General features: G+C 38.3%; 1 protein-coding gene across 2 annotated transcripts in view; it reads right to left on the reverse strand.

Moving 5' to 3' along the window:
* The window catches only part of LOC146004057 (uncharacterized), a 56,336-nt gene that overhangs the window by 35,481 nt on the left and 8,832 nt on the right, over positions 1–12,023 (reverse strand). For both annotated transcript variants that reach the window (XM_083142669.1, XM_083142670.1), the window contains exons 4-6: positions 7,161–7,312; positions 5,061–5,134; positions 192–305 (exon numbers count right to left, since the gene is read on the reverse strand). In XM_083142669.1, the coding sequence (XP_082998795.1) occupies positions 192–305; positions 5,061–5,134; positions 7,161–7,312 (340 nt within the window). The remainder of the gene's footprint in view (positions 1–191; positions 306–5,060; positions 5,135–7,160; positions 7,313–12,023) is intronic.

Consider the following 12,023-nt stretch of genomic DNA (forward strand, 5'->3'; position numbering starts at 1 on the left):
CCTTCCTACAGGTCTCTTACCATCAGGTTTCCCTGTAAACTTCTTTTCTCTCCCATTCGTACCACATGGCCTGCCTACCTATGTCTTGTTGATTTAATCATTCTCCTAATATCTGAACATGAATACAAATTGTGGAGTTCTACATTATGTATTACATTCACAAATAAATAAAGTACTACAATGTAACCCACCTTTGTACTGATAAGTGATTAGTGCAGCACATCCAATGGTTGCAAGAGCTCCCAACAATGTAACCATAGGCCATCCAGTTAGGACCTGAGCACTGCTAAGATTTGAGGTTGCCACTGGAAGACAAAAAAGGATATTTTCCATAAAATAATAATAATAAACTTTACTAGGGTAACAAAAGTGCCAAGAGATGAACCCAAAGGAGTAGAAACCGAGTGGATAAGATTTAAAACAGAATTAATAGAGGCAGACGAAAAGGTATGTGGAATGAAGGAACTAGAGAGGCAGTGAAAAACAAAAATGATGCATTTAGTAAATGCTTTAAATTTAAAAAACAAAATGCAGGAAAAGAGTATGTGGAAAAGAAGAAAGAGGCAAGAACAGAAGGAGGAAAGAAAAAAGTGGATGAAAGTGCTAGAAGAAGATGTAGATGGGAACAAGAAAGTATTGTATGGATTAGTGAGAGAGAAAGGAGACAAGAAAGAGCAGAAAGGGATGAAAGGGAAAATGTAGTTCGAGAAATTGCTGAACGTGAAAAAAAAATGAATCTCACATGGAAAGAAGTGGAGGAGTTGAGGGTAGTGGCGAGCTTCAAACATCTAGGAAGCATAATTGAGAGAACTGGAAGAATAGATGAGAAGGTAAACAGAAGAGGACAAATGGGTGGTGGACTATATCAAAGCGTTCGAAGATTAATATGGAAGAGGAATGTACCTACGAAATGCAAGAAGGTAATATATAATACACACTTAATACATACGATGTACCAATAATTACGTATGGTGCATACACTTAGACAATGACAGAGAGAAAAAGAAAGATGCGTGCAGTGAACATGAAATTTTTAAGGAGTAGGAGGGATAGAATAAGGAATGAGGAGATCTGACAGACAGTGGGTGTGGTGAAGCTTCAGGACAGGATAGATCAGGTACAGATGGGGTGGTTCGGACACATGAAGAGGATGGATGCAGAAAGACTACCAGTAACAGCTTACAATGCACAAGGATTTGGAATAAGGCCAATGGGGATACCAAGATGTCGGTGGAAAGAGCAGATAGTGGACAGTGTTAGGAAAAGAGGACAAGATTGGAACTCCGTGGAAAGAGAGGAGTGGTGGAAGGCCAAGAAAAAATGGAGAGGCTTGACTTCTATGCCGACCAAGCCAGAGGCAGGAAACGGCAAAGGATGATGATGACTAGGGTAAGTCAAAAATTAGCTGCACTTTCATCATAACTTTCTTTAGGTTGGTCACACTGTCTTCGTTGCTCGCATGCTGAAAGGCATTATTCTTGCTTTGTCAGAAGGGGGTTTACCGAATAGAATGCCAATGGGGGAAGGAGTACATAGGACAGACAGGTCGAAATATGGGTAAAAGATGGAGCGAGCATGAAAAGGACATAAGGGAAAAAGTTCCCAAAACGGGTCTCTCAGAACACATTTTGGAAAGTGGGCATAGAATCGCAAAAAAAGAGATAATCAGAAAAGAGGGGAGGAAATTCGGAAGAAACGTGTATGAAACAATGAATATTTGTAGGGGGGGAGAATAATCTTAATAGGGACGAAGGAAATTTGGAAGAAGGGTGGATCAATTTCCTCAAAAAATGGGACAAAGCCTGGAAGATTGAACCCAATATCGGTTTCCACGTCACTCCGGAAGTTATGCAAGCTGCAAGGGAGGAACGTGAATTTACGTTGGATTTGTGACGTAATAAGGGGAAACGAGAAAATTGAGGGGAGGGGAAACATTCGTGGAGAATTGACCTTCATGTGGATTGAGATGCACAGTTGGGTAGGAATGGCCAAACCTGCAAGTTGCATTGTGATTCATGCAGGTTTTTTAGATTTTTAACTTTTTACCTTTTTTACCTGTGAATAGGTCTACTGTACAAGTTTTCTTAGGGAACGGCATGCTTTTTACGTACTTCTAATAGCAAAAATTTAATACTTTAAATGTATCCTAACCAACCCTTAACCACAATCTCATATTACATTTTTGACGCAGTACTATGCCAAGTCTCTAGTTTTTTTATATGAACCTGAGGAAGGAGATAGTCAATCTCTGAAACGTCGTTCTACAATAGGAACACTATACTCACTTACGTAAGTACAATTTTTAACTTTCCTTTTTTATATTCTGGATTTGTTAGTAACACGCGACTAACCTACAAAATGCTACAGAGGAAACATCGCCAAGAACAACAGAGGTCCGATTTCTCTGGTCTGAAGGTGTGTCAAGGGCTGAATTTCAATACAATACAGGTACAGTGCTCTACCATGGAGAAGTGTGTATGAGTGGATCAAAATGTTGAAATGTGGTGGAGGATGATGGACGCTCATCAACCTCCACCACTGGTGAGAAGATTCAACATTCTCGAGAGATGATTCTGATGAACCGACAGGTCACAGTCAATGAGGTTGCATATTCTCTGCATTTAGTCATCAGTGGTGTACCCAAGGAGAATGGGGGAGGATGTTGGGGGTTATAACCCTCCTCCCTTTTGGCCCAGTATTCTTAAAAAAAAAAAAACCCAAAGGTAGGCAAGATGAGGCCAGACTACTATCAATCCCCCTTTCAAAAATTCTGGGCATGCCATTGTTAGTCATGGCTCTGTGTATGAAATCATCCACAAGCTTCAGATCACTAATCTCTGTTTTCCCTTGGTGCACACTGCCAGTGGTGCAGCCATTCTTACTGCATAACAAAAGAAGGAAAAAACGGAGCGATTAAGATAAAACCTTGGCCACATAACCACAAGAATACCGCCTTTCAGCACGCAAACACTGAAGGCAGTGTGGCCAACCTAAAGAAAGTTATAGTGAAAGTGTAGGTAGTGTAGATAATATATTACTTGCCCTAGTGGAAACTTAGTTTGAGTTTTGGTTTAAGTCAGGCTAATTAGTGCTGGGCCTACAAGTTAAAGTTGGATATGGGACACTACTAGCCTCTACCGTGCACCAATGTTGTCTTGATAGACAACTTAGATAATAAATGTTGTCTCAGGATACTACTGCTATCAAGTAAACACTGAAATTAACCCCACTTCTTCCATGCCAGGACCTGGGCAGGAATATCAATGCCACACAAAAATCTACATGGATTCATTGTTCATAAAAGATCTAGTTATGAAAATATCAATATTCCACACCTCGAAACAACAGTCTGTTCATATTCAGGGTGTCTACCAAAGTAAGAAATCCACAATTCTTGACTTTTTTTAATTTTCTTAAACCTTTATATACTCAACCCCTAGTTAGGTAAAGTTGGAAATTGGCAATTAAGAAAAATAAATATTTATTTAATGAAAAACCCTTACCAAAAGGCCAGTTAAGATGAAAACTGAAGTTGTATTTAACAATTTAACAAGATAATCAGACACTGGACTGCATTCCGCAGACTAGCAAAGCTCTGGTGTGAGGACTCGCAACCAGTATAATCTTATGTGGGTTTGTGTTATTGTTCCTATATATTTATGATTGTCCCTTTATCCATCTTATTTTACCATTATTCATCTTCATCTTCGCAATTAACCAAAGGGGCAGAAAAATGTAGTAAAATAAACTAAATCAATCAGCCAGTCATTGTGATAGCAAAAATTCTTGGCTACAAGTATAATTTCTTGACTTATTTTCGACTTCTTGACCTACTAGTTGATTTCTTTGCTTTTTTCGACTGGTACACACCCTGTTATAAATTGCAACACTGTAATTGGTGGCTAAAATTCTTATACAGCGTGTCCACAAAAACATTCCATGATTATAAATAACCACAAAATTTTAATTATGTATATTATGAAATTTATACTAATACCACTCGAAAGAACAGCTCAAATAATTTTTGCGGATGTGTAATTGTTGGTGTTAACTACAACAATAGATGGCATAACAATAAAAGAAAGAAAAATGAAAAAAAATAGATAAAAGTAGCAGAAAAACACATTTCAGGATGTAAGAGAAAAATTTATGAAAATAGTCATGGACAATTTGCACAGTAATACTCATGGATTCCACTGTACAATGCTGTATGAATGAGTGTTGCGAAGAAACTTCAAATAATAATAAGAAGAAACGTAATGGTAGACAAGAGAGAACACACCAAAAGATCTTTTGATTGTTAATGTGTTATTGTAAATGGCATTGTTGTTAGAAGCAAATTGTGTTACTGTTGATGTTTACTGGATGTTTAGATTTGTACAGTGGGATCCAACACTATTTTCACTAATTTTCTCTTACATCCTAAAATGTGTTTCTCTGCTACTTTTGGCTATTTTCTCCCCTCCTTTTCATTCCTTTATTGTTATGCCATCTACTGTTGCAGATAACGCCAACAATTACACACCCGCTAAAATACTTTCGAATGGTATTGGTATACATTTCGTAATATACATAATTAAAATTTTGTGGTCGTTTATAATCACGGAATGTTTTTGTGGTCATGCTGTATTATCACAACTCTGGAGAAACATAGAACTTTTAGCCAATAGAACTTCTAACTACAGCACTACACAATCAATTTGTGAATAATAAAACTTAATACGTGTTCAAGTTCATGGATAAAATTCCCATGATAGTCCTGTCTTTTAACGGGAAGCATAGTTCCTGTTAGGAAATGGAGGAAGGGACAGAGAACAGATTATACCAAGAAAGTACGGTTGTAAATTATATTGCATGCTATGCGGGGAAATATAAATTTGCAGAAACTATAAATTCAGATTCAAAACCACATTACCTTACTGGAATCAGAGCACAATGCAAAAAAAATTAAAATGTTGGAATGCTAAATTAGTACAAGATTATCACAAAACAATTTGACTAGTTCATTAAGTTTAATAATTTATTGAATAATCAGAATAACATGCAATCAGATTACTCACCTAGTGCAGTAGAACTCTTTGAAGGCACACACATGTCTCTGATTTTATCGTTTGACAGTATTTCTTCTTCATAGCTAATAGAAGAAAAGGCAATTATTAATTATAATTCAAAAATGTTAATAACACTAGGGAACATGATTTTTGCCCCCATGAAAGTAATGACTGTTTCTAATGTGTTTTTTAGTGTAGTAAGCGGAACTAATCCTCAAAATTCTCCTACACGTAAAAATTTTTCATAATGTCAATTTTTAATAAAATAAAATTTAAGGTATACGAACATTAGAAAATAAGGCTAGATGTTTACCTGGAAAAGAAAGGGAAAGAATTACTTGTTATGTAAATTTATATATAAGAGACCGGTACACCAGAGAGAGGAACTACCAGTATTACTTGGCAGCAATTTTTCAAGTTGGAATTTACACAAAGCAATCAACAATTGTATGGCCAAAAACAAGTTAATATTATGTCACCATTACCCAGTGGCTTCCTTTTCACATAAGTAGTTCTATACACAGTAACATATATCCACATTCAATTTAGTCACTCTTAGAGAAGACTGATCTCATATCAATGTATTGGTATGAGCAGTGATTTTCTTCTTGCGCTATGGAACAGTATGCTGCACTGGCACCCTTTTGTAGGTAAACAATAACATTTTATTTTTAACAAAAGAAATGTGTGCATGCATGTGACTGCATGGACGCACGATCATTTATGAACATACCGCAATATTTAGAGTAACAAACTAACATAATAACAATAGCATCCACTTCCATGGCGAAGTGGTTAGCACAGTGCGCCATGATGCCATGGGTCCCAGGATTGAATCCTGGCCTGGTCATGAGTGTTCTTTGTGCGTATTCCTTCACCAACTTCATCATATCATCACTCATCGTCATCACTGCGATTAGCCAGAACATGCTGAATAACAAAAAATTCAATCAAACAACAATACAATAACAAACCAATTTGAAGAGTACCAGAACCTTTCTTCCAAGGTAAAAAGCAGGCAAGGTCTAAATCTCGTGGTAGTTTTGAAAGATTCACAATTTTGACACTTCAAGTATGAATATTCTAGGCCCGAGTGGCAAATTTGGTCACCGATACCGGCTCCTATTTTTTCATAGTGTGAGTGTCTTGCAAAGTCTGCAAAATTGCTAGATGACACTTTTGTTGGCCCTAAATATTCTGGAAATTATGCCAAATGCGTCATTTACCTACCAGGTTGGTTTCAAATCACATTCACAGAAGCCCACTGATGCAGGTTATTTTAAAGCATCCATCCACATAAAACCCAACAACTACATGCAATACTTACACTTCTCCACATTCCCTGACCTCCCAACATAGTCATCCTTCCACACTGGTCACAAAACAAATATCCCGAACTGCCTCGTACACTCACACCAAGAAACCTGACACCAACTCCCTTGTACTCTGTACTTGTCAGCCAATATCATTTCCACATCAATAAAATTGTCTCCTTCCCACTCTCCACACTGATCCCAGAAACATTTTCTGACAAGGCCACAGTTGTTTTCCAACGCTCCTCACTGAACATGATGTCCATGGGCATGGAAATTTAAATCTTTCAAGCATCTGATGAGTGTTTTGTACATTGTCGAAAAATAGTGTTTACACTCTTTGAATGTTAATAGCAGCACATATGAACCTTTTTTGGTGTCACATACCCTACAGTTATAGATGTCCATTGGCAGCAATACATCATCTGCAACGCTGTAGAACAGATCAACAGATCGAAAAGAAGCAGACATGGTTTCTATAGGAAGGGAAGCACGGGTAGTCGCAATCAAATGTCACATGTCATCCAGTGACCATGGCTTTGCGGCTTACACATCGTGCTTCACAGTTCCCCGCAGACAGAAATCTAACGGTGTTAAATCAGGAGATCTGGATGGATATTCGACACTTCTTACGTTGCTTGAAAGAAAAATAACATTGCAGCTTCAAATACAAAAGATCCATCAAGTTATCTTTAATAATTTCTCCGTTATTAACATTCAAAGAGTGTATAAACACTATATTTTGGGACACCCTGTATTTCATTCTCATATACTATGTGCCTGTGTATTCTCTTACCCATTCAAGCATCCACCGCAGTCAAGTGGTCTCCTGGCACACTTCAGGTGGCCCTTCCTCCTCTGGTAGTGGATGCATTCAGTGCACGGGGCACATCTCTCGGTGCTGTGGTAGCAGTAGTAGTTCCCCGGGCAGTGACTGTCCATCTGGCACTGAACAAAGAATGAAAGTTTCTTGTTAGTGAAAAAAACATAATTTTAAATGAAGCACTAATGTAAAATGATTTATTTTAGAGGACTTTTCCCCATCTTAAGCTTCCAAGATGTGTGGTATAAGGAAGCTGGAATATGTAGAATATATAAATTACAACCTTTGTCTGGAAAGTTTCGAGACTGGGAACCATCAAAGTACTCCCCTCTGGAATTGACACACATCTGACAATGCTTATGCAGGGTCTGGTAGCATGCAGAGAAAGCCTTGCGAGTTGTCTAATTACCCAATAGACATGGAGTGGATTGGTGCAAGCCTTTGTTCGTAAATGCATCATAGCTGTGCTCCAAGGACAATAAACACCATAAGCAGGAGTGGAAACAAAACTACTTATTTAATAGACCAAATCAACTGACAAATTACTAACCTATTTAGACTATATCGAAAAATTGTCATCCCAAAATTAAAAGTGGAATTTTCTTCATTTTTTAATCTTGTCTGGGTATTTGTCTGAAGACTTTGTAGGATGGAGGACATACGTACAAAGTATTAATGATGTATCTTCTTCATTTTAATATTTTTGCTGCACCATATTCCTATATTGAGTACAACAGTTCCTGCAAACTGCATGTGCAACAACTGATGTTGGTGACAGATTTTTCACTTGTCTTTTGTAGTTTCTCATAATCTACACATTTTATACTCCTCCATTGCTGCCTATTGCCACACACACCACAAATCACTCCAGAACGGCTCTACCACATTCCACAATCTACACAGCAAGAAACTGACAGCACGAATAAAGCTTCTCCAGGTGACCTGTGCAGGTTGTCATGTCTGGACAGGCACAAACCTGTTGCAAGGCAGCTCTCATCTTCATGACTAAGCACAATCTGGCTGAGGTTCCCATTGTAAAGTGCGAGACTTTTTGTGTGTGAGGTAAATCCGGGATTCATGAGTTGCATGAGTATTGCTTGTGTTACTTGTGTCCGTGTAATTCACTATCTGAATGGCATATGGTGAGTGCACCAAACTTCATAAAAATATTATTATGTACCAGGGTTGGCATTTTGCACAGATTTTTTTGAAAAACCCAACCTGGGTAGTTTTTTTCAGTTTTTTTCTGATAAACCCCAAAAAAACATGGGCAAAACTGTTTTTTTTTTCAGGTTACATTTATAAATATATATATTTTAAAAATGAAATACATTTTTCCCTGATAGTAATATATTGGAACATTCAATTTGTATTGTTTTAGTTCAGTGAATCAAGAACTATTTAATATTTTCTGTTAATATAGTTAAGAATTGACAATGAAGGTCTCACGCCTTGAAATGATTAAACTAAAAACATACCTAACCCATGCCACAATAGACCATTGAGGGTCCAGGCCTAGCTACCTACCAACTGCCGGCCACTCTCCCACCTGAACCTACTCTGGGGGTGAAGTGTGGTCAGCACGATGAACACCCAGTCGTTGTTGTAGGTTTTCATGACCGGTTTAAGCTAATCATTTGTAGCTCCCCAATTTAATCAAGATGGTGAGTGTTCACCTATCTCATACACAGGCCGAAATCCCAGGAGACTCAGACCTGCACACGTCCCATAGCTAGAGCCCAAAAGTGCGGAACAAATGATTAAATTATATAAAATACTATGTTCTGAGAAATTTGATAAATAGTTTGATTCTACTCTTGCTGGATGGCGTAACAGTTAATAGATCTATGATCAATTCCCAGTGTTCCACATTGGCAATACTATACTAATACTTGATAGCTGTGGTGGTTTAGTCAACCTCCGTGGCAGAGTGGTTAGCACAGCATGCTGCAATGCCAGGACTCCCAGGTTCGAATTTGGTTCGGACGTGGATGTTTGTGTTTGTCCCAATGATAATACAGATAGAATAGAGAAAATTGATGTGTGTGAAAATTGAGAAAAAATGGGATACTACTGCTTAGGAATATTGCTTTTATTCAGCAGTGGCTCGAGGGGGAGAGCCGCTGTGCCATGGCACTACCCTCAGAAAAAACTAATACCTCGCCCAAGTATTGTTAAATTAATACATTGATAGTTTACACTACAGACAAGGAGATTTGAATCTTGCAATTGGTCAAGCTGACATGACAACTGCCCCAACCTCCTCACTGCCTCCCCGATGGCGCAGTGGTAGAGTCGTCGCCTTGTAATCAAGGGGTCCCGGGTTCGATAACCGGTGGAGGCACAAGTGGTTCGGATCCCACTTTAAACTGTAGGTCCAGTCCCAATTAGCCTTACTGTGCATAAAGTGGACTTAAAACACCAAATCAATCCAATCCAACCTCCTCACTGCACAAGAGCGGGCCTAACCAAGTTGACACACGTGCAAAGGGTTGAAGAAGTCTCAGCGAGGAACATTTTCATGATGAGCTGGGAACAAAGTGGCAGGGGACGGGTTTAGCCCAGAAGACACCAGCCGTGTCTGTTTTTGCATGGCACAGCGAGGGAACTCTCCCAGTCTTGATACAGTTGCCACCTTCAGAGATAAGTCGCTAAATACGATGGATTTGTAAGACCCGTGGGGGAAGTAATTCGTGAGAAAGGTACTATCTATTTTTCTGCCTACTTTTGGATAAACGAACCTAGTATTTTTCCAAAGTTAAATGAACATTTTGATAATAGATAGATGCGCCTAGTGGGCCATCCAGACATTTTTAAAAATATAAAAGTAAAAAATCCTATGGTGATGCGAGTTTCCTTTGGCATTTCGATAATTTCTTTTTACAACTAATGTCTAGGATATTTTCGACATCCAGTTGGAATACGTGTGCATGGTGGAGGAGGTAAGAGAATTTGTTTTTCCCTTCCTCTTGTAATTTGTAATTGTTGTGCTTTTAGGGAAGTGTCCTGTAGTGCCTAAAGATAGGTTAGTGAGTGAAGATGAACCAGATTAGTGTGTTATTACTAGAGCCCGGAAGTTTGGCAAAATGCCTCTTTTTATCTACTGCATATATTCATAAAATTTTGCCTATTTTGACTATTTGGGACCCCACTGCTTATTTTTAATTATAATGCCTCTTTTTGCCTTTTTCAATGAAATTTGACCATTTTTTAAAAAAAATGTGTATATAAATTATTTATCTCCCAAAAAACGTTGTTGGCACTTATTTTTCTTCCATTTATTATGTGAATAATTTTCGCCTTATTTAAGTAATATTGAACTCACGCATGTTTCAACATTGCTGAAGGAGAAAAGTGTGAGAAAAAAGTATTTCATGCTGAGTCAGGATATTGCCTTTCGGTTAACATTTCCTTGTGCATGATTGACTGCTGAAGTGGACAGGTTGATTTCGAACACAAACAAGATATTTCTGAAATCTCCCTCTCGAACCCGAAAATTTAAGGAAGTTGCATCTGAGCTTAGTTTACCTCCGCAACCAGTCTTGACCAGATGGGGAACCTGGATATCAGCAGCTATATATTATGCTAACAACCTTGAAAAAAATCAGTGAGGTGATCGATGCTCTTCCAGAAAATGAAGCGGCTTCAATTTGTGAAGTGAAAAAAACTCCTGTGCTATTCAAGTTTATTTTTGCACATTATGGTGCATTGCCAGAGACAATTACAATTATAGCATCCATGAAAATCTTCGAGGAATCTATGCAGCAGATGATGGAAGTGCCAGGAGAAAAGGGGTCAGCTGTTGCAGAAAAGTGCAAACGGGTATTGAGTGCAAATGAGGACTTGAAACAATTGAAAAAAAATTGTGATATTCTAAAAGTTGAAAATGCTGTTACCGAAATGAGTCCAGCCACATTAGCTTGTTTACGTCTGGGGAAGTAGAAAGATCCTTTTCTATTATGAAAAACATTGTCTCTGACAGACGACTATCAATGAATGTTGAGAACTTACAAAAAAACACCTTGCAGTTATGTGCAATCAAGACGGAGAAAATTGAAATGCTCTTCCCAATGTAGATTTTAACATGTTGCCAGAAATTATAGATGAAAGTAAGTGACTTCCAAATGTGCCCTTTTTCGGTTTATTTTGCCTTTTTCTCATTTTTAGTGACTATTTTCCACATTATAAATGCCTTTTTGCCTGCCTATTTTAACGAAAATAAATGCCTGAACTTCCGGGCTCTAGTTATTACTTAAACATACATTGTTTTCCACATTACCAAACGATGATAAACATCTTGGCCAGTGGCGCAACCTCAAGGAGGGGGTTGGGGGGTAGGAATTGCGGAGTTTTTTTTTCATTTCTTGATCACGTTGGCACTACCCATCATAGTTGCCGCCAGTCACCACTGTTTTTATTACAAATGTAAAAAGAACTAGACAGGCTGGCTGACTGCCATGCAGAAAACCTGGGTTCAAATCTTGGTGTGGGTGATCTAAGGTCGGAATTTTTCCGGTCTTGCCCCTGCATAAAGCAGCTTTGGAACTCATCCAGCCTCAAATCAACGGGTCCTGGCAGTAAGAGGCAGCTGGAGTTTGGTTGTGATCACATCACCATCACCTCCAAAATGGCCTGAATGTGCCTTTATGGCATGGTCCTATATGCACGGAGAACTTTACCTTCACCTAGTACAAAACATACGGCAGCTGCACACACATACTTTAATATCTGCTTCAATACAGTTTGTTCACAGTTGATGTTTTTTTCATTATTTTTGTGGATGTTTCAGTTTCAAGTTTAAATAAATGTATTAACAAACCAAAATTATAAGGCTGA

The sequence above is a fragment of the Lepisma saccharinum genome, chromosome 21 (genome assembly GCF_977018435.1).
Source record: "Lepisma saccharinum chromosome 21, izLepSacc3.1, whole genome shotgun sequence".
Classification (NCBI taxonomy): Eukaryota; Metazoa; Arthropoda; class Insecta; order Zygentoma; family Lepismatidae; genus Lepisma; species Lepisma saccharinum.